We start from the raw sequence: 24,543 nt of genomic DNA, 5'->3' as shown, positions 1-24,543 counted from the left end.
CACCACACAGTGCTATGTACATCCAACCACCACCACACAGTGCTATGCACATCCAACCACCACCACACAGTGCTATGCACATCCAACCACCACCACCACACAGTGCTATGTACATCCAACCACCACCACACAGTGCTATGCACATCCAACCACCACCACACAGTGCTATGTACATCCAACCACCACCACCACACAGTGCTATGTACATCCAACCACCACCACACAGTGCTATGTACATCCAACCACCACCACACAGTGCTATGTACATCCAACCACCACCACACGGTGCTATGTACATCCAACCACCACCACCACACAGTGCTATGTACATCCAACCACCACCACCACACAGTGCTATGTACATCCAACCACCACCACACAGTGCTATGCACATCCAACCACCACCACACAGTGCTATGCACATCCAACCACCACCACCACACAGTGCTATGTACATCCAACCACCACCACACAGTGCTATGCACATCCAACCACCACCACACAGTGCTATGTACATCCAACCACCACCACCACACAGTGCTATGTACATCCAACCACCACCACCACACAGTGCTATGTACATCCAACCACCACCACCACACAGTGCTATGTACATCCAACCACCACCACCACCACACAGTGCTATGTACATCCAACCACCACCACACAGTGCTATGTACATCCAACCACCACCACACAGTGCTATGTACATCCAACCACCACCACCACCACACGGTGCTATGTACATCCAACCACCACCACCACACAGTGCTATGTACATCCAACCACCACCACCACACAGTGCTATGTACATCCAACCACCACCACCACACAGTGCTATGTACATCCAACCACCACCACCACACAGTGCTATGTACATCCAACCACCACCACCACACAGTGCTATGTACATCCAACCACCACCACACAGTGCTATGCACATCCAACCACCACCACCACACAGTGCTATGCACATCCAACCACCACCACACAGTGCTATGTACATCCAACCACCACCACCACACAGTGCTATGTACATCCAACCACCACCACCACACAGTGCTATGTACATCCAACCACCACCACACAGTGCTATGCACATCCAACCACCACCACACAGTGCTATGTACATCCAACCACCACCACCACCACACAGTGCTATGTACATCCAACCACCACCACCACACAGTGCTATGTACATCCAACCACCACCACCACACAGTGCTATGTACATCCAACCACCACCACACAGTGCTATGTACATCCAACCACCACCACACGGTGCTATGTACATCCAACCACCACCACCACACAGTGCTATGTACATCCAACCACCACCACCACACAGTGCTATGTACATCCAACCACCACCACACAGTGCTATGTACATCCAACCACCACCACACAGTGCTATGCACATCCAACCACCACCACCACACAGTGCTATGTACATCCAACCACCACCACACAGTGCTATGCACATCCAACCACCACCACACAGTGCTATGTACATCCAACCACCACCACCACACAGTGCTATGTACATCCAACCACCACCACACAGTGCTATGCACATCCAACCACCACCACACAGTGCTATGTACTTCCAACCACCCATTATATTTTCTAATAAATTAGAAGCTTGTGTATAAGGAGACCAGTGCCCAGGCTTCAGGAAGCTCTTTAAAACCACTTAAACCCTATACTTTGTTGACTGGAGTCCCCCAGGACTCTATATCAGGCCCCCTCCTGTTTTCGATCCACGCTAAATATCTACAAGCTTGTGAGCTTGTAGATTGTCTATTTTTGCCGATGGTTCGCCCCAGAATAGGGACACTATAGGGTTCAATGGTTAGTACTCAGAGAGTGTTCTGCAGAAGGCAGAACGAGCATAAATGATAAATAACGGCATAACCTCTCCTTTCATCGGCCCCCTGCAGTGAAACGGAGCTGGGCAGCCTCGGCTATTGAGAGCGGCACCGGGCTAATTGTTAAACATGTTCCTGTCAATCATCCGTGTCCCAAATGGCAACTCCCTCAAGCTGACACCACATTGAGCTTGAGCGTGGGCCGTAGAATCGTCTTAGAGGAATAATTGCCCTCCGTCAGGCAGGGGCCCATCTCCATTCCATTAGTAGCTGTACATGAATGGGTTGAACGTTGAAGCCAGGCTGTTAACTATGGATCTATTCAAGCTTGTGCCCGTGCTGAATGACCCCCTTTTTTGGGACGCTGTGTGCCTAATTTCCTGCACACATGATTCTAAGGCCGAACAGGACAGAAGGTAATTGCATTCGTGTTCACGGGCATATTCGCTCAGTGAAATGCCGTAAACAAATTAAAGAGATAAATATTCCATAGTGTAAATGCCAGAGGCTCGATGGGAAGTAATTGTGTGATTGTGCCAGAATGTAAATCCTAGCAATATTATACTATATCAAAGTTCAATAGGTTTGTTTCTGACTTCATTCATATAGTTGCGGATGGATAAATCTCTCCTACAGTATATAAGCCACCTCTAACTCACCTCTGCGATTTGTTAGGCACACATACTATACAGCAAAAGCAAACCTCTTGAATAAGAAAACACTGAGTAACCTTGAGTGTGAGCAATCGAGGTGGAGAGCATTCCCTCTAGTGATGACTCACAACAATGTAGTAATGCAAGAACAAGCTCTAGATAAAGACACTAGAGGCTAGATGATGCTTACTAATGGCAGAAAAAGGAACTTGCTTTTGATGAGGCTGGTGTGGGGGGTGGTGCTGGGGGGTGTATGTGGGTGCTACTCCAGTCCATTTGGAGTCACGGGAGAGCTCTGAAATGGCCATCAACAACTATAACTGTCGTGTGCGCCAATAAAGCAGTGTGTGCAACTGAGATCAATTCTCTAGTTGCAGTCACTGCCGTCACCTCAACTGCTGTTTCGAAAAGGTGCTGTGACACGTCTCTGAGATTTCGTTCAGAGCCATCTCCAGATCTGATTAAATGGATGCGGGGACACCGTTAAATGAAGCAGTGGCGATCTCTCAAGCATTTCTCATTCCTATAAGCCCAAGGAGTGTGTGTGCGTGCGTGTGTGCGTGTGTGTGTGTGTGTGTGTGTGTGTGTGTGTGTGTGTGTGTGTGTGTGTGTGTGTGTGTGTGTGTGTGTGTGTGTGTGTGTGTGTGTGTGTGTGTGTGGGGGGGGGGGGGTTAGATTCAGAGAAGTTCCGCTCGGCTGGAGAGAAACATTTTCTGAATTTAAACACTTACTGATTCTTCAGACAGCCCCTCCGCTCACGCGAAGCGTTAAATTCAACTCAAACGCTGGCAAAGACAGATTTACATTTTCCTTATAGAGGCTTTAGAGCCTTTGGGTTGGATGAAGATTTGCATTAAGGCAGCTTTGCCCCACCACCCCTAACCCCACCATCATACCCTCTCTTTTCCTCCACTCCCATCTAAGACTTTCTGACTTTTAGAAGTTTAATAATGGCTTCTGTTGACGCCCCTGGGTTTTGTATCTTAAGCCGCATCTGCCTCAGGGTAGAAAACATAAGGAAGGTTCATCATAAGCTGTTACAAACTCTGAATATAGATTTCATTTCAAGTTGTTTTCCATCACTACTGTGTGTTCATCTGAATATTACCCTACCCAAATATTGAATTATGTTGGTTTCTTTGTGGTTTAAAACGGCATCTGGAGCCCTCCAGCGTGTGGAGGAATGTCTTTTTAAGAAACCTGCATCTATTCTCCCAGCAATTCTCTCAGCCATTTAATTTTCTGCTTATGGTGGTCTATTTGAACTTGGAGAAAAAAGGAAAGCCTTTATTTTACCTGGATCCTAAAGGGGTTTAAATGCAGTTTTGCTGATGCAGCATGCATCTCGACTGGTTGACTCAGAACAGATGTACTTGAAGTTGACCTATCTAAATGTGGTTGAGATTTTAATTCACAACCCTACGCACTTTGCATTTATCGCAAGATTATGTAATTAATTCATGGTTTTGAATGCCTGTGCAAGCTCTTTGGTGGTCTTAATTTCTCAGAATTGTATTGCCCGGTTTGATGTGCGTGAATTCCGTTTGTGTCCGAGCATAGGCATGGTAACGCCCCGCCTGCCTGTGATTGGCCTCTGAGGTGGATTGTCCTCTGAGGTGGATATGCTGATGACTGCATAGTCTGATGCGAGGGTGGTGGGATAGTATGTTTATGCCGTTTGCTTTGATGGAATAATTGATTGAACATGGATGCCATAATATGATTTGATTTGGGTGTGTTCTAAAATAAAGTGTTTGTGTTGTGTAATTTGTTTGTATGTGTAAACTTGAAACATTATTGTACTATAAAAAGGTCTATTTTCCCTTCATCTTTATCCTTTTTAGTGTAATAGTATTAGTTTACTATAATTAGATTAATACACGATAATCAACAGTATCAAAGCAAACGGCATAAACAATAAGTTTGCCTCTTCTACAAAAATAAAACTTACAAGTTAGTTACAAGGCTCGTGTCGCACGTGTCAAGCTGTCATTCTCTTGTAGCCTATTATTTATTTCTCAATCTCACCACGGAGTAACCTGCATCTCGGAGGACAGTCAAGACGGGCAGTGTCAGTAGACCAATCACAGGCAGGCGGGGCGTTACCATACCTCAGCCATGGCTATGCTAGCCTGGGCACCATTTCATTTAGGGTATATGATCCTGTCGGGAGCGGATGATATCGTTACGTCATGTTGTAGTATTGTTTTGTAGTTCAACAGGCAGGAACAACAGGCGGCAACTTCTTCCGATTTTTCTCAATAAAAGCTACAGGCTACGAGAGCTTTTATTGAGAAAAATCGGAAGAAGTTTATCCTGTCGGGAAGTTGCCTCCCGACAGGATCATACAGACTTTTGAAACAGAGACCAGGCTTTCCTCCGAGGTGGTGGAAAGCCTGGTGAGGCGAGGTTAGCCTATGCTGAGTATGCTCGGACACAAACGGAATTCATGCGTTTGGCGTATATGAGCTTAAACCAGTTTGATTGTACATATTGTATGTGTACCGACTGAAACGGAAATCGTCATCATGAGACACGATGCACATTGGAGACATCCTGTAGGTGACTCGGTGGTAGTGTGTTGTTTGCAGTAGAGACACTCACATTTAGTACAACATCTTGTGGCTGCTATAGTTGAACATAAATACAAAACAATCTAATACCCTGCAAAAAGAATGACCGACCAGAAACACAGGGAGATCAGATTTCACTGTCGTTTTCACACAAAAAAAAATGTTGTTTACAAAGCATGACACATCATCATTTATCTGACCCAGTGTATGTGTTGAAACAAGAGGAGACCTGGCAGAGACTAATTTAGTGACAAAGAAACTGCGCCATTGTGGAAACATTGGCTTACTCAGGCCCGAACGGAATATGCGGCCTCCCCTCATTCTCTACTGCTGACTAATATGTTGTGCTGGTCTGGAGGCTCTGGACGAGAATATTTAATATAACTAAACTTTATCAAAAGCTGTCGGAAGTCCTGTCGGATTTACTGCAGAGGAGCTGAGTGACTTCGTTGTCATTCAATTACTTTTATTCGCCCGTGTTGTTTGCCCATGGATTACCTAACAGAAATGTCGAGCATTCTGAAGCAACAGGAGTGCGAGTGGTTTGGGAACTATACCTATACGTCCAGAGAGGACATATAGGGCCTTAGTCCTACTCCTCCTCCCAGCCAACACTCCCCACTGACAGGTAGTTACCCCCCCCCCCCCAGAGAGGACGTATAGGGCCTTAGTCCTACTCCTCCTCCCAGCCAACACTCCCCACTGACAGGTAGTTACCCCCCCCCCCCCCCCCCCCCCCCCCAGAGAGGATGTATAGGGCCTTAGTCCTACTCCTCCTCCCAGCCAACACTCCCCACTCACAGGTATAATGACTGACTGACGGAAAGCCACTGGCTGGCTGGCTAAGTATATGTATGTTCTTGTTGGACCCATTGTAATTTCATTTCACATTTGTTATTTGAATTGTACTAAAGAATGTTCATGAAGGAGTGAATTATTATTGAATAAAAATGGATGAAGCCAAAGGTTTGACTAATAGATCTTAATTACTTTGTTGTGGTACTTTAAGGTTTATTTAGCATATTTAGAGTTATTTTCGCTCTAAACACATTGATTATAGTCCTGGATAAAACCTTAAAAGAAGAAAAACAAACACTCCCACAGATTTTCTTCCGGAATCACTGCAGAAAAACAGAAAAAAACCCTCAGATTCCGTTTGGCCTTACTTATAATATATTATTTGAGGGCCACAGCTTAAAGTGTTCCCAGTAAATTCCCTGGAGTGGCAGAAAAACATCTGTGTGAGAAAAACCAACACTTACTCCTCTCTGTGCCCTGAGCACAGTTTCCAACAGTAGCGTATAAGACTTTGGTTATACTGGGCAGTTGCCAGGTTGTAATGTCTGTGGTTATACTGGGCAGTTGCCAGGTTGTAATGTCTGTGGTTATACTGGGCAGTTGCCAGGTTGTAATGTCTGTGGTTATACTGGGCAGTTGCCAGGTTGTAATGTCTGTGGTTATACTGGGCAGTTGCCAGGTTGTAATGCCTGTGGTTATACTGGGCAGTTGCCAGGTTGTAATGTCTGTGGTTATACTGGGCAGTTGCCAGGTTGTAATGTCTGTGGTTATACTGGGCAGTTGCCAGGTTGTAATGTCTGTGTGTGAAGTAGAGAGCAGCTGAAAAAGATCATTCATGCTCAATGAAACTCCCTGTGATAAAGTTTAAGAATGAATAAATAAATGGATAAAATGGATTTGAAGAGGTGGGCTGATAATGTGCAAACACTTAATAATGGGGAGGGGGAAAAGAATGAGGTATAAGCGCAAACCTTAGCAGACAAGTCGAGGTGCAAAGTGGTATTATTATATGTTGGCTTACTTCAAACTTTAAACACAATCATAAAGTCGTCATCCATACAGAAAACAACAATCACCTCAACTGTGTGAGGAAAAGAAAAAACCTGCGTCTCCACAGTGTCCGTTCCAGGACCATGGAGAGCTCCTCAGCGCTCAGCCAATTTTACACCACAGTTCAACACCAACAGAGCAACAACAATAACAAATTAGGCAAAGGGATTTTGCCAGTGCGTAATTACTGTATCAACTAACTTACAATTTGCAATTTAGGCATTTAGCAGACCAGCGTGATTTACAGTAAGCAAGAACTAAAAACATGGTAATACATCAAATACATAATAATAGTCATCATGAATCTAACAGTGGAAAGCGAACGTGTTTAAGGAATTACAAAGCAGTCCTTACCCGCATGCCGAGCTCAATGTTCTCCCCACCATACACCTCCATTCCAGGGTCCAGCAGGCCAATCTCTCCAAAGTATTCACGGTCAACAACAAAGGAGCACCCAATCATAGCCGGCGTTCTGAATAAGGAGAGACAGAAAGAGGGTTGGGGGAGGGTTAGAGTAACACATGGAGAGATATCAAAGTAAGAGACAGAGAGAAGGAGGGGGTTGAGGAGAAAGACATGCCGGAAGGGAGGTGTTGAAATCATGGGTGAGGTGAGAGAATATAGATCATTGGGACTGGTCAAAAAGAGAAAAGTCGGAGTGATGGAAAATGATATGGGCAGATGGAGACCAAGAGGCAGAGAGAAAGAAGTAGACAGAGGGGGAGTAAAGAGAGAAGGGTAGAGGAATGGAGAATGGAGAGCTTCTGAAGGATATTCCCATGGTACCACTGATCTTTTAGAAGCCCTGCATGCACGGATAATCTTGTTCATCATCGTTAACAAAAGAAAAGAAAAAAACGGCAAAATGCAAGACAGAGAACATTTACTGCATATACAAGATGGTTAGCACATTGGGTTAGGCCTTACAAAATATTTGATTCAGAACAATATTAGAAGGCTTTTCAGAATCAGCTGTAGTCAGAATCTCTCTCACACACACACACACACACACACACACACACACACACACACACACACACACACACACACACACACACACACACACACACACACAGTACTATACAAGACATTTCTGGGATTTACAGCCCATACAGGCAGGTTGGCAGGTAAGAAATCCAGTGTGATGGTTCTTTTGAAGTATTACATGAAAATTATATATTATTCAACATGGCAAGCGTAGGTTTCAATAATACATTTTTGTATGGTATGTGTCATATATGCCCGCTTGAGGAATGCATAATGGTACACTGAGTGCCCACATACAGTATATTGTAGTAGTGTTTCAAACCCACATGTGGGCCAAGAATCAAACCAAAAACCAGCTGCATCTCCCCCGTGCTATCTCCCTCTTGAAATAAATAGAATGGATATAAAAAAGGCTCCTAAGAGACCAGGCACTGAACGAAAAGTGCTCTGAAATAATGGATCTGTTTTTGAGCAGTGCCTCCGCTCCATTACACAGCTATGTGTGTCCCTATACGTATGTGTGTGTCTGTCTCGGTGTCCGAGCACGGAAAGCTTCAACAAGGTAACTCTGTAATTTCTCGACTGTTTTGGACGCGGGAAGGCTGGGCCAGCCCCCTGGGCGTGTTCCTGGGGGTCTGGATGTTCCAGGGACCCCCACACGGTAACTCTGTCATTTCTCAACCGTTTCGGACGCGGCTCGCCGGAACCGGGCCGCCCCCCTGGGCGCGTTCATGGGTGTCTAGATGTTGCAGGGATCCCCCCGGGACCCCCACACGGTACAGTTGCACCGCTCACTTCACACATTAGATTTTTTTTTTACTCTCCCAAAGTAAAAAAAATAGTTTATTTGGGTTATTTGTGTGTGTGTGTGTGTGTGTGTGTGTGTGTGTGTGTGTGTGTGTGTGTGTGTGTGTGTGTGTACATGTGTGCGTGCGTGCGTGTGTGCGTGCGTGCGCGTGCGTGCGTGCGTGCGTGCGTGCGTGCGTGCGTGCGTGCGTGCGTGCGTGCGTGCGTGCGTGCGTGCGTGTGTGCGTGCGTGCGTGCGGGTGTACTATATTATTTTTTAATTGATCTTGTATGACCCTCTCCTGGACTCATATGAAAAACTCCCTCGGACTAAAATGTACACACCCTCCTCTGTTTATCTCCAGTGGACCAGCTCCCAGTGGACCAGCTCCCATAAAATACTTCACTATACATTGTACTACATTCCATGGCCAAGTTTCTTCTTTGGTCAATTTCACCTTGGGCCGGTTCTTACTGCAACTGCAGTGTGTAAAGTACTGTGGGTCAAAGATCCATAAACATTACATTCATACTGCAGTGAGCTGCTATGGTGAGCTGAATTAAAAGGTTCAATTCATTATGACCACATAGAGGCTCTGTGCTGAATTCTGGAATGATGCCTGCAGTAATAGTTCCCCATAATGCTATCACATAGGCCAGGGCATGCATACGGCACGCACGCACGCACGCACGCACGCACGCACGCACGCACGCACGCACGCACGCACGCACGCACGCACGCACGCACGCACGCACGCACGCACGCAGTCCAGAAGATCCCAAACACTTGTGTTGAAGAGGTGTTACAGTAGGAGCTAAAGTGGGGACCTCCATTATGGGTCATTGAGTCTGTAGAGAAATGTGCTTTTAACTTGATGTGAAACAAATTAACAATGTAGTCGATCTTTGACCCATAATCATCCGCATACCTTGTCCCATGTTTTTATTCATTGCATGTAATAACTTAAGCAAATACTATACTCTAATACTCGCATACTATTTGACTGATCAGAATCATATTTCTTTTGCACCCTCACAGCAGGCCATATTTTTCAAATAGGTCAATGACAACTATGCTATGTTGAATCTTTGTGAACTAATAGAGGGTATGCGCAATTGCGCATGCATAAATGAGTGGCAAAGTGAATTTAACGTTGTTCAATGCAATCAGATTCTTTTCTGTGTGGATGTATGGGCTGTCAAGGCCAGAAAGTAGTGTTTTGCCACTCAGTAGGTGTTCCCGCATAACTTCCGGGTATAATGATGATGTCACGCACATGCCCTCTATAATTGTTCTGGCTATAGGATATGTGTTCTGTGAGGCTATAGTCTGGAACTAGCCAATCAGGCTCCGGTCCTTATCTGGCCTATGGGATACTGTAGTGGTACTAACCAACTGCAAAATATGCCGGCACAAATCAATGGTAGATTAACACTGAAATTTACATTCATAAACATGCCAAAATCCCCCTGAGTCTCCCACCAGTCAATTATTGGCTTAGGAATACGACAAACACACTGTCTTAAGTCAGTACTTAGCCCGTTGTCAGAGGTTAGGCTTTTCAGACGATCGTCACCACGCACGCCTACATTCTCGCTTTACTTTACTTTATTTGCAGAGCATATTGCAGAGCATATTAATGAGCATATTAATGAACAGTACATATAAATGTATAGCGTAAATACACTTTTCGGATTTAGCAGTGATGCTAATTTACATCCGTAGTCCCCACATTCTCGCTTGGACACGCACGCACGCGCACGCACACGCACACGCACACACACACACACACACACACACACACACACACACACACACACACACACACACACACACACACACACACACACAGCTCTGAGAGTATACTGACATAGTCTGCCACCTTTCAGATATACAGTAACTGTGTACATCTCATCCTATGACATTCCTTTTCAGTTCCATGTACAATTGAATGTCAGCTTGTGTAGTCATAATGTCAATGGCATTACAGAGCTTACTTGTAATGTCACTTGGACTGTGGGGCAGCAAGAACAAGAACCCGACACTTACATTTCAAAAGTGTAAAGGAAAGGGAGGGCGCGCGTGCCATGTTGTACAGGTATGTTTCATGGTCAACAAAATACTTGATGTGATCCTATAGGAACCCTTATTCCCTCAAGAATGTCTGTTCCATGGACCGGTAATATCTCACACTCTTGTTTTTTTTTGCCATTCTGGCTGCCCAGGGAATTCACGGCTTATGTTGTAAGCTGTGTACATCCATTCCTGCCACAAGCCGACATACAATGAGAGGAGACGAAGCAGAGGGGGGGGGGGGGAAGAGCCTGTTATGATCTCTGCAGAGCAATCATGGCAGTCCAACGGGACTACAGCAAGAAGATTAAGACACTGATAAGCGATAATGACCCCCATAATACGTGGCAGGGACGACACACAATATCGGGCATGAAAGGAAAACCTGTCTGTGCAGCTAACACGCTGCCTGCCTCCCAGATGAGCTGTAGACCTACAGCTTTTACCCCCCTTTGGAGGTTAACACCACCAACCTCCCGGAGGGAGTCCCCACCACTGCCGACATGACTGGTCATCATCACTGAGGTTGACTTGCACAGACACCGTCCGCCATACTGTATAGCAGATAAATATTTATATATTTAAATTTCTGTCACAGACGCATGCACACGGACAAACACATGGAACAGCCTCAATGCAGTTTTCAACCCCTACCTACAGTATATTACTGCAAGAGCTAATTCAACTACCTCAAGACGTCACAGCTAATGACGGTATCATCAATTTTAATTATAGTTCAGAGAAGGCATTGTGCCTTCTATATACTCAACAGAACTATATATAGATTCCCCCCCACATAGTGTACTGTAAATTAAATGTTTGCTGCCTGATAAGTGTACTGTATGCAGCCTTGTTTGTGAATTGTGACTTGATAACAGGAAGCCCTTTGAGTAACTTTCCTGTTGTCTTTGTCCTCTCCTCACCACTCTATTAACACATCCCCTTCCTTGCTCGTATTGCATGTTTTCAAACAAACCCTTTAATAAGTATACTATTTCCTGCATGCTGTAATTATGTTAGAGTACAACTTTAGTTTTTTTCAACCAAGGTTCATGTTTTAGGTTGTTATTAGAGAAAGCAAAAGATGAGTATTAGTTGTTTTTTTTCATTTGCTGCTTTCTTTCTTTTTAGCGATTGTAGCTATTTTTACAGAGGGGCGGGGGCATTCGAAATATGTATTCTTTTTTTACAACATTTTATAGCAATTTTTTGTTTTATTATTTACTATAGTCCTACTAGACCCCAGAAATGTACATCTGGTCACAAAAGATCACAGGATCTACTGAATGTGAAGGGGGAGGTGACAAACTGACATGTTGAGTCACAGTATGGCAGCTCCCTATAGTACCTCCTTCACAGACCCTCACCCTTAGCCTACAGGGTCTGGGTCTCACCCTCCGTTTGGTTCAATTTGTATACTCTCAGAGTTACAGACCTGTAAGGGTCCATTTGGTTCCATTTGTACACTCTCAGAATTACAGACCTGTAAGGGTCCATTTGTACACTCTCAGAATTACAGACCTGTAAGGGTCCATTTGGTTCCATTTGTACACTCCCAGAGTTACAGACCTGTAAGGGTCCATTTGGTTCCATTTGTACACTCTCAGAGTTACAGGCCTGTAAGGGTCCATTTGGTTCCATTTGTACACTCTCAGAATTACAGACCTTGTAAGGGTCCATTTGGTTCCATTTGTACACTCTCAGAGTTACAGACCTGTAAGGGTCCATTTGGAACCCCCTCAAGGAACCCTGCCTGAGGGTCCCTGGATCACACCTTTGAGAGCCACTGCTTTAAATAAATACATATCTAATAGAGAGCATATTTGATGAAATTTAGGAGGATAACTTTTTGGTTATAGAGATTATTTGGACATCTGAATTTTCAATTCAAACAGAACAGAACAAAAATAACAGAACAATTACACATTTGCTAGGGCAGCACACATAGTTCGTGATTCCCGCAACAGCAGTAAGGTAGTAGGAAAGCGAACCAGGAACAAACACTCCTTAAGGATGTTTGTAGCATACTTGCTTTCTTTCATCAAAAAAGTCGGTGGTCTGTATACATATTTAGGAACATCTTGGGGAGGGGGGCTTGATTCAATAAAAACACTGTTATGCAACTTCTTATACCCTTTCGCTGGCTGCATCCAAGCAACCAGAAAAGGCTTTTGAATGGAGCACAACAACACAGGACTTTGGTTGCTGATGGCCAGAAAGCTGGGGAAACAAGTGGAGAAATGATTTCCAATAGCAATCCACAAAGCCGACACACTTCACTTGGCCCTTGAGGCATTCTGTCCATCTGCAGCAAAGTGTCAATACTGAGACAGAACAGAAAACAGCACTGCTGTCTGCAACCGCTCTCTTATCTTTTGCCTCCATCTCAGCCAAGGGATTGATATTCAAGAAAACATCCAGACTTTCGTAGTACTTCAATACTACGATAGGGAAAGGTGTCTGATAATATCAGGCTACTTTCCTCCAAATGATTACACCTGATCTGATTATTTATTCATAATAATAATTATTGATTTCCCAATGCTGGGCAACGTACAGTGATGATCAGATGAATTCATTTTACCTCACCTTCAGTCCAATAGTCAACAAACTATTTACATAAGTTTAAGCTCCAAAGACTTTGGAATTGTAAACTGACCCAGTCTGCTTTTAAGAACCCTATCTAGACAACATGCCCTCTGGCTGGAACATTACAAATATGTAGACCCCAGGATCCCACACAAATCACCTTCTAAAGACATGCATGTCCAATGAAACAATCTCTTTTGTCCCATTTGTGGTGTGAACTTGAAGCATTGTCTTTCTTTCTTTCTTCTTTCTTTGCACCTTAAACACTTAAACCCTGTATTCTTAGTAAAACGTGAGTTACAGCAGTACTTGGACCGCTTTTTTCCATATTCACCAAATTTCTTCGCATAAATAGCCGACTTTGGTATATCTTTAGTAAGCACCTTTGGTCCTGTGTAGCTCCTCTCAGACACCAATTTACTCGGTTTTAATATTTACCCAGGAAATAGCTTTGCTGAGCGTGCATGCTCTCCCCTTTTTATCTTTTTTTTTCAGTTTGCATCGCCCTGCCCAGCATTATAGTTTTCTGCCATTGTCTATTGAACATCTCTCGAGTGTGTGAATGCCCAAGGGAAACAGACATTCATACTGACAATGAAGTGAAGTACACCCCCTGGACATGACGCTAGTATGTTGCAGTGAATCACCCCCAATCCAACCCTGCAGTGCCAAGCAGGGAGGCTTTATAGTCTTCGGTATGACCCAACCGGGAATTGAACCCCGACCTCCCAATTTCAGTGTGGATACGGAGTTCTTCCTACTAGGTAAAGCAGGATAAATAAGAGGAGATGATTGACATGCAAAATCCCTCAACAGCAACACCCGCAGGCATATCGATTTTGTATTCATTGCAGCTGAAAAGGCCTAAGAACACAAAGAGAAACAAACCTGCCATGGCTCACTGGAGTGGATTTATCAGTTAAAACCTTTTAATACACGTTTGAAGAACCATGGTAAAGACTTCATTTGTTTTGTAAAACCAGCATGTCATGAAACCTTTAAGAATGTAACAATACTTTTGATCAATGTACTGTACTAGGAACGTGTTAACTGTACATAACCTGATGACACACACACACACACACACACACACACACACACACACACACACACACACACACACACACACACACACACACACACACACACACACACACACACACACACACACACACACACACACACACACACACACACACACACACACACACACACACACACCAAAGTGCAAATGACAGCCGGGATGGTACCCATCGAACAAACAGGTGAATTTGTTGCGTTTAAGCATGGATGGATATACTGGCTGTTGAGGAGAACCTTTGACATCGTGATTATGCCGCTATATTGCTAAATCTCTGGGCCAGTCTGTATCATTCTGTGCAGACAGAGAGCAATGAGCAGACAAGTGAAGTGCCACAGCCGCCTGATTGAAAAACCCAACAATGTGTGAAATTTCAATCACAGGCTAATATTGTTTAATGCTCAACTAAAACGCTCCATAAGCTCAAATAGTAACCTCTGGTCCCTCTCGTACCGCGTTCCCCTCTTCATGAATAATATATAGGATCTTTGCAATGGCCTTCATAGTACTGTAAGTGTTGCCCTGACCTTGCCCCAGCCAAACCTACGTCTATATCTCAAATGGAACACTGGATATCTGCAATAATTTGGATAAAACTACTCAAACTGCTGAATATTTTCAAATCCAATAATAATTGACATGCTAGCCTATATGCCCATTTATGCTTTTTTGTTTTTTTTGTTTTACAGAAACAATAATAAATCATGAAGAATCTTTATGATGACAGTCAGTGCTTCTGTCCATGCTGTTGTGTTAAAGGAACACGTTGCTAGTAATGTACCACATAATTATCCTAATAACATGGCTATGGCATACCTCATGTGTGCTACCATCAAACAATGAATATATCACTGGAATTAGACTCAGCTTTCGGTGGAAGGCCCGCTTGGTCCCAGGTTGTGTACATTTCTGAGAGTATGCACATGTGTTGTGTGTGTGTGTGTGTGTGTGTGTGTGTGTGTGTGTGTGTGTGTGTGTGTGTGTGTGTGTGTGTGTGTGTGTGTGTGTGTGTGTGTGTGTGTGTGTGTGTGTGTGTGTGTGTGTGTGCGTCAATACGCATGTACTGTATGTATATGAGTGTGTTTGTACTGAGTTGTTTTTAGTTTTGATGGCAGCTTCTGCATATTTCTTCACACACCCTCATCCATTATGGATGGCCCAATCAATGATGAATGATGTTTGGGACCGATGCCGATCACGATTTTGATCTTCAAGCAAGTAAATATTAAATATTTGTGTGGCCTTTCGACCACAAGATAATGGGTTCTATGCCAGGCGCAGCCTGCAACTCAATGCATGAGTAGTACGACTGGTCCTCCAAATCATGCAATATACTGGGAGCTGAGGTGTTGCACTCCACCTCTGCAGTCCATCTCCCAGGGGTCTATAGAGCGTCGCAGTCCCGCTACCATGGACCAGGAAATGAATCCCAATGCATTTTTCCCATAGACATTTCTATTAGTATTTATTTAAAGACGGTTACGCCGCGGACAAAGCCAACTCGAGTCGTGACAACTCATGACAACACAAACAATATTTTGGACCAAACAAATAATTACAAAGAAGAAAAACAACAAAAAGTGTTGTAACCTGCCGTTTTTTTCTTCTTTCTAATTATTTTTTCGGCCCCAAAAATTGTGTTTGTTGTCATGATTTGTCACGACTCGAGTTGGCTTTGTCCGCGGCGTAAACGTCTTTAAATAAATACTTTCTGAAATGTCTATGAGGAAAATGAACGGAGAATCATTTCCTGGTCCATGGTAAGGGGCGGGACTGCGACGCTCTATAGCGTATAGTGAAACGGGGATAGACTCCCGCACTCTGGTGGATACCGACAATAAGCCTCTCTGACGCGTGATTATGAATCCCACCAACATACAGTATATAGACCCACCTTGCCATGTGTCTGATTGGCTCCCGGTCAGGCATAGTTTTAATGAGTTTAGGTTTAAGGTTAGGGTTAGGTTTAGTCATAGTTTTACTGAGGTTTGGGGTTTAAGCATAGTTGCAAAAACAAGAACTGTCAATCACAGTGACTACTGGCCAATCACAGCAGGGCTTTCATAGAACCGAGGTGGGATCCATTATAACGCCCCTATGACAGAAATAGACACATAAACTGAAACTTTTTTTTTTTTTAATTTTACCCCTATTCAAACATTTTCAAAAATAGCCAATCTGCTAAAGCTAAACGTTCAAACTTTTCAAAACAGGGACGCCAGGTTGAAAGTGGTTACAAATTGGGACAAGTCAGCTGCATGATTGCACATACCGATGTCATCAATAATGATACACACCAGTTGACCTGCTCAGTTCTCTCTCATCTACTATCTCTATCCTGCAACTCACCTGATAGGTGCTGTCTCGTCGCCCTTGTCCAGCCACTCCTGCGGAGGGATGATGTACATGCACCACAGACCCCAGTTGTAGCCATGGGCTGCGTTGGCGTACTGCTGCACCTCAAACGTGTTGTACTTGATGTTGTCGATGGCGGGGAGGATGATGCGGGTGTGGTCCTCCTTCACCCTGGTCAGAATGGGCTCTGCCCTATACAGACACGAGAAAAAGGGCATGGAGACAAGGAGTTAAAAATGTGCTTGCCTGCACGTAAGGCATGTGTGACTTCCATCAAGTTCAGGTACAGCATATAGAGCAGTAGTTCTCTAACCTTTTCATGTCAAGTACCTAATTATTATGCATTTTACCGTGGACCACCATCTGAACATATTTTGTCCCAAACAAAATTTCTGTTAGAAAAATAGTTAATGTCAAGACTTCTTTGACGATAGCAGATGTACAAGCTCACAACGTATTGTGAGGTTGTCTAGATGCAGCAGAATTCAGGAAATTACATCTATGTTCAAAGGTTTCTGATTCCTAGTTCCTAATATCAGCATCCCGTTTTCCAAAAGTACCAAAAGCTGACACTTGTGCAGCAGCTGAGCTGTGGCAATTCCCAGCTAAATGCATGTTTGTTTTAATTTTAGAGAGAGAGCATTAGTAAGTATTAATAATACTTAATTAACCTCCATCAAGGTGAGCTGAGGTCTGGAAATCTATCAAAAACAAGTCAAGGATTTGAGTTACTGAATAAAGTAATCATAATCTTTATGATGGTATGTGTCCAGTCTATTCCCATTTGAGCTTTGTCCAAATAGTTTACAGAGATGAGAGGCAGACAGAGGAGAATGGCTCTGCTGGGATTCCATCAAAGGGCAGCTAACAGTACAGTACATGTGGGTCTGGAGGCAGTGGACTTCAGCTTCACAACTCACTGTTATTTGTATGCATAATGTTTCTGGGGTGGACAGTTTCAGGCTATAATTTAGGCCATGTGCGTCTATTTTAGACCTACTGATCCAGAATGCACAACACATGCACTTGCTCTCCAACCTACCAAAACATTCTCCCCAATCCAATCCAATCCACTTTATTTATATAGCACGTTTCAAAACTCAGGGTTTACAAAGTGCTGTACAGGAGAAATAAAATCAAATACACTATAGCTACCACACAGAACAAACTACAGCAAGAATACAAAGTACAAACAGTGAAACAACTGAGACACCACTGAAATGTACAAAACGCAGCAGCGTTAGACAGTGAAATAAAACATTAACATGGACCGAAGACACTCAAGCGGGGTTAAAAGCCAAGGTAAAGGTGGGTCTTAAGGCGAGATTTAAAAGTCTCGATGGAAGGGGCCAATTTGACGTGGGAGGAGCGCGTTCCATAATTTGGGGGCTACAACAGAGAAGGCTTGGTCGCCTCTGGTCTTTAAGCGGGTCTTCTTTAGTGAGCCTGAGATTTAGCTGGCCCTCAGACCGCAGTGACCTTGGAGGAGTATAAACCTTAATAAGGTCAGACAGATATAGAGGAGCCAAACCATTAATTGATTTAAAAACAAACAATTACATTTTAAAATCAACTCTAAAACGGACAGGGAGCCAGTGAAGGGAGGCCAAAACAGGTGTGATATGCTCACGCCTGCGACTTCCTCTTAGTAGACAGAGTTTTGGACTAGCTGGAGTCGAGCAAGGGAGGCTTGATTTAAACCAACATAAAGGCATGGATAACCCGCTCAAAATCGCTAAAGGATAGCACAGACTTGATTTTTGCAAGCAGCCTTAGGTGATAAAAACTAACCACCGCATTAACCTGTTTATCAAGTTTAAGGGCGTTATCTAATTTGACGCCAAGGTTAGAGACCACAGGTTTCACATAAGGCTGCATGGAACCTTGGTCAGTGGGAACGATACCAGGACCACTAGGTCCAAACACTATAACCTCAGTTTTACTTTCTTTGACACTTAGAAAGTTTAGAGCCATCCACGCCTTGATGTCACTTAGACAATCAAGCAGAGGTGTCAGGGAGCCGTTTCTGTCCTTTTTAAGGGGCATATAGATTTGCAAATCATCCGCATAAAGGTGATAAGAAATACCATGCTTCTTAAAAATATGCCAATGGAAAGGAGATATAGGGAGAAGAGAATTGTCCCAAGGATTGAGCCCTGGGGGACTCCAGAGGACAGGGGGGTGGAGGACGATACAAAGTCACCAAATTTAACAGAGAAGCATCTCTCCGATAAATAGGATGAGAACCAGGCTAAAGCGGTATCTCTGACACCAACACAAAGCTCTAAACGAGAGATATGAGTATTGTGATCAAGAGTGTCGAATGCAGAGCTTAGATCCAGGAGCAGCAGAATCACAGAATCACTAGTCAGTGGTCAATAGAATGTCATTGAAAACCCTCAACAATGCTGACTCCGTGCTGTGAAACGCTTTAAACCCAGATTGAAAAACGTCAAAAATGCTATTTAGCTGCAAAAAATGAGCACACTTCTGTGCTCATTCCAATGGCTCCAAAACAGCAACCAAAACACTGCAGGTTATGACTGAAAATCAACCCAGGGCATGGCATTCCCAGTCGGAAATGATCCAGCTTTGCAACCCTTTCTGCACACTTTGATCAGGACATCTGTCCCTGCCTTCCCTACAACACCCTGAACAATGCTCCAAGCAACCTATTGTAGACTCTTTTTCCTCCAGGCTGCCAAGCTGTGGAATGACCTCGCTCGTCATATCACACAAGCTTGTTCCCTTTTATTATTCCCCAGCCTAGGGGAACCTTCAAAGGATGACCCAAGGATAACCAACATGCTGGTTAACAGTCCAAAGATGATTTATTACTTATATGCTAGAAGCTGTCATCTCCAGGCCAATCAGCAACCAGGTCACCTCCTACTCAATCACAGTCCACCATTCATCACACAATAAAACTGGAACCCATCATACACACAGTTCACCAATCACACAACCTATACTTGAAATCAGACAAGACAATGAACAGCCACAAATGTAAACATACGTCCTCAGGGTTGTAACACTTTGTTTCTCTAGCCGTGTGCCTGAAGCATTCAGGTGGTTCAGATCCACAGGTGTACAAGACACACAAAGAGGGACACAGTCACTGTGACAATATTGTCAGTACCCAGGTGTTATTTTTCTGTGATTGATGAACCGTTTGACTTATACCCCCTTCACCAGCGCGCACGCGCACACACACACACACACACACACACACACACACACACACACACACACACACACACACACACACACACACACACACACACACGTGTCTCCCATATCCAAACGATCAGAGATCTCTGCCTACTGCCTACTGATACGTCTACATCTAAATTCGATGGATGGAAACAATTCAGAGATTAAACTAGAAAAAGGCACAGGTCTCCAGGATAGGAGCGTTTTTAGAAAAATGTCAAGTGGCATGCACAGTTTCACCGCAATCGGATGCTGTGTTCGTGTTTTGCGGCATTTTGTACAAAACGGGCCACTCCTGAAAATTTGGAAGCCAATCTTAGCCAATCACGATGGAATATGAGAAATCAAACAGACCCATCTTGATCACATGACTAGAGATCATGTGTACCGATTAGCGTGAAATTTGGAGGAGAAATATCAAAAACATTGATTTACATAAGTCGGCCTCTTGGTGGCGCAGATGTGAAAAATACAAGGCAAAGGTTTTTCCTTGGCCTCTAGGGAGTGTGCATACAAAGTTTTACTGTACACAGTTCGGTGCAGTTATAGGTAAAAACAGGAAATAGGCCAGTTATAGTGCCACCATTAGGCTGATTTGAGACATTTCAAGTGGCATTTCTTCCTTCCATGTGTTTATAATTTGCGTCATTTCGTTCAAACGGAGCAGTCCTGTGAACTGGAAGCCAATTTTAGCCAAGCAGGATGGATTATGAAAAATCTGAAAGACCCATTTCGTGTAATGGCTACATGATGTCTGTAGGTGTACTGTCAAAAAATGTGTTTTGCAAAATAAGTCTCCTGGTGGCGCAGACAGGCCCATGTGAAAAAATTGGGGCAGAGGTTCAGCTCTGGCATCCATGGGAGTGTGTGTGCAGAGTTTGGCTAAGCCAACGGTGCCAGAGATTAGCTGTCTACAGAGACCCATGGACACACGGATGGACAGACCAATTTGCCAAACATATACTCTCCCCATGCCCTCGGCCTGGTGGAGACAAAAATGAAAAATCACACTGCATGAAGTGAGTGGTGCAACTCCGCGTGGGGATCGAGAAATGACCAAGTTACCGTGTGGGGGTCCCCGGGGAGTCCCCGGAATATCCAGACCCCTGGCGAGCCGCCCCACGTCTGAAACGGTTGAGAAATGACAGAGTTACCATGTGGGGGTCCCTCTACTGTACTGTACTGTACTGTACTGTACTGTACTGTACTGTACTGTACTGTACTGTACTGTACTGTACTGTACTGTACTGTACTGTACTGTACTGGCACACCTGAAATCATCATATATACAGTTAATATGTGCGTGTGTATTTGTGTGTGTGTTAGGTTGCACACAGGTGGTGAAAAACAACCATGCTGTTTTCGTGCTCAGAGGCACCCAGCCACCCACCCAGCCACTCACCTGTTGTGATAAGACTGCCCCCCTGTGGGGAGGCAGGGGATACTGAAATAAAGATGGCTGACTGATAACACCAGAACCGGCGTCTCTCTGAATATTGTTATAATATTGCATGGTGTCAGAAGCGGCAGCGACAGTGATTCGGAAGACAAAGACCATACTGGCGAGACATGGCGTTCCCGATCTCGTAAAAAACGGGCCCCAGTACACACAGGAGTACAAGAGATTCAGCAGAGAGTGGGGCTTCAAGCACACCACGTTGTCACCAAGGCACCCTCAAGCCAACGGCCTAGTGGAGAAGAGTGTTCAGATCGTTAAACGCATACTGGAGAAGGCTCACATGGAGGGTTCTGACCCACACATAGGGTTCCTTGAATACCGCAATACCCCCATAGGCAGCTGTGGCTCTCCTGCTCAAATGCTGATGAGCAGAAGACTGAAGGCACTCAAGAAGAAAAAAAGAAAAAGACAACATTGTACTGATTGATGCAGGTGTTGTTATGAGTGTTTGTTCTCTATTTCGAGTGATCTCAAGGTGTGCCCACTGTTAGCCTTTTTATCCCAAAGTTGATGACTTTGTTGTTACACTAGTTTTTGTTTTTGTTTTTTTTGAGAGGGGAGATGTTGTGATAAGACTGCCCCCCTGCGGGGAGGCAGGGGATACTGAAATAAAGATGGCTGACTGATAACACCAGAACCGGCGTCTCTCTGAATATTGTTATAATATTGCACCACCCACATAGCTCCGTAAGGGAGTGGTCTCTGATCGTCTGGCTACTCACTCACACACCTTCCTCCTCTATATGTGACCATCTGGACTGAGGAAAGACAGCATATCCACCCATCTCCTTTGCACATGCTTCCTCTTCCAGCTTTCCCTCTTTCACAGTATATATGATCACTCCAGATTCACTGTGATATTGGCCGGGGGAAACTAGTATAATTATGTGTCTGACCCTTGTAAGTTGTACTCCTTGCAATTGGTTGCTTGTAATGATGGAAATCTATAGGAAATGATGGTTACTCTCTACAGTCTACAGCAAGTCGCTCTGGATACAAGCTTAAAAAATCATGTAAGCGTAAATGTCTGGAGGGCACACTTACATCGTGCTGAATCCAAATTGCTTAGGGAAAAATGGAAGCTGCATTTGCGTGTTTTATGTGATAAATCTATACCCACACTCCATCTTCTCTGTATCATATTCGCCTATACTTTCAACCACCACTGTATCTCTCTGCCCACTGTCTTCTCTGCTCTCTTCCTCTTCCTCCTACTTTCTCCCTCGTAAAGACTGGGCCATTTATCTTCTAAAAGCATTTTCTTCTATTTTCCTTATCACACTATAAAGGTAGAGGACAGGGGTTACAGAGGGAATGGGTCCAAATGGAACTGTAAGTAGCAATGCCAGTAAAATATGGCCCTGAGAAGCAGTACTTTAGAAAAAATATAATTTAATAACAGCAGGAGTGCTTAGTAAAAGTACATCACCATCACTGTTCTTAAAGATTGGCAGATGAAAGACCCCGTCTCCTCTTTACCTCGTTGGTATAATAGCTATGATATCCATCTGAGATTGATTTACACTGTCATCTGCCATTCATTTCTGACATTGCAAATGGGCTAAAATATATAATTTTGATGACATCAATTCTGTGGCAAAAATTTGAATGTTAACCTTTTTAGCAATTAGTCATGACTTGAATTAACACCTGCAATTATTTTCATTACAATTGTTTAGTTTCTTAGTTCAGTTTTAGTAATTTGACTCAGAACATTCAGTCATCTATCTATGACTACAGTATAAATGCACCATGTCTCTGTCTGTCTGTACGTACGTGCGTACGTACGTACGTGTGTACGGCTGTAATGCACGTAACTCGAGAACCGTTAGCCCCACCTACTTCAAAGTCGACACACACGTTACACACCCCCACAAGGAGTGCAGTGCCCGGTGTCGAGTTGGTCGGTCCCACGGTGTCCAGAACCACCACAAAAGGCCTCTGTCCGGGCTCTGGACAGGGCCATGCTTCAAATATGGAGCTGGCCTGTTCTGACATCACAACTTCATGCCTGACATTTAGAACTCCATAGGAATAAAGGGACACAGAGAGACAGATACAGAAATCTCCATATATGGGCATAAAAGGGATACAGACAAATGGGTGGAACAGGTACTCTGACACGGGTACAACGGGTATTGCATAGCTGGGTGGTGCTTCCATCATTACCGACTCGGTGCTCTACAGCCGGGCACCGGTCTAGTTTGAATGTATTCTCCCAATGATATTCCATAGTGTTAAACAGCTCTCTGAAATTGCACCAGTATCCCAATGAAACTTCTCAGTTGGCAATGGCTGTCAGTCATTCTTGTTAATGGAACAGCAAGTGGATCCCCCAGCATCCCTTCAGTCTGCTGTATGGGAGCATTACGGATAGTGTTACTTAAAGGAGAATTCCACTCATTTTCAACATTTTACTATGTCATTAATATACCTTAGAGCTGTTGTGTGGAAATAATAAAAAGGTCCCCCCATTCTGTTTTTCCTAGAACTGTAATTATGAAAAAAACCATTAACATGGTGAAACACATCTTGATGACATCATCAAGATGTGTTTCACCATGTTAATGTTTTTTTCCAGACCTCCAGTTCTAGGAAACACAGAATGGGGGGACTTTTTATTATTTCCACACAACAGCTCTAAGGTATATTAATGACATAGTAAAATGTTGAAAATTAGTGGAATTCCCCTTTAAGAATGACCAAAAGTGTGGATAAAACAGTGACTGTGTTAAAGCACTGCGCAACACACACGTCTTATGCTAGCAGCAATACTTCCAAAATGATTCCTTATTTCCGAAGACATCACCCCAATGTGTCTGTTGACAACAAGGCACAAGGAGGACTCGGGAAGGAAAGCAAAACTTTATCTCCCCACCGTGTAGATTCTGATAGAGAAAACTCCATAGCTAGAATGGTGGGATTGTATGGAAAGATACAGTTGGGTGCCACCGATATTGTCCCTTATCATTTGACCCATTTAGGCCTGACCTCAAAATTTTAAAAAATCCTTCTAAATCCTCCAGTTTTCTGAAATAAATATTTTCACGATTTTTC

General features: G+C 43.9%; 1 protein-coding gene across 1 annotated transcript in view; it reads right to left on the bottom strand.

The window, feature by feature from the left end:
* The window catches only part of galnt9 (polypeptide N-acetylgalactosaminyltransferase 9), a gene marked incomplete at its 5' end in the record, with an annotated part of 114,033 nt that overhangs the window by 38,067 nt on the left and 51,423 nt on the right, over positions 1-24,543 (bottom strand). The window contains 2 exons of the mRNA XM_079516512.1: positions 7,297-7,414; positions 16,809-17,006. Coding sequence (XP_079372638.1) covers positions 7,297-7,414; positions 16,809-17,006 — 316 coding nt within the window. The remainder of the gene's footprint in view (positions 1-7,296; positions 7,415-16,808; positions 17,007-24,543) is intronic.

This window comes from Electrona antarctica, assembly GCF_951216825.1.
Source record: "Electrona antarctica genome assembly, chromosome: 12".
In the NCBI taxonomy this organism is placed as follows: domain Eukaryota; kingdom Metazoa; phylum Chordata; class Actinopteri; order Myctophiformes; family Myctophidae; genus Electrona; species Electrona antarctica.
Note: the sequence above shows the minus strand (reverse complement) of the source record. Positions and strands in the feature narration are given on the sequence as shown.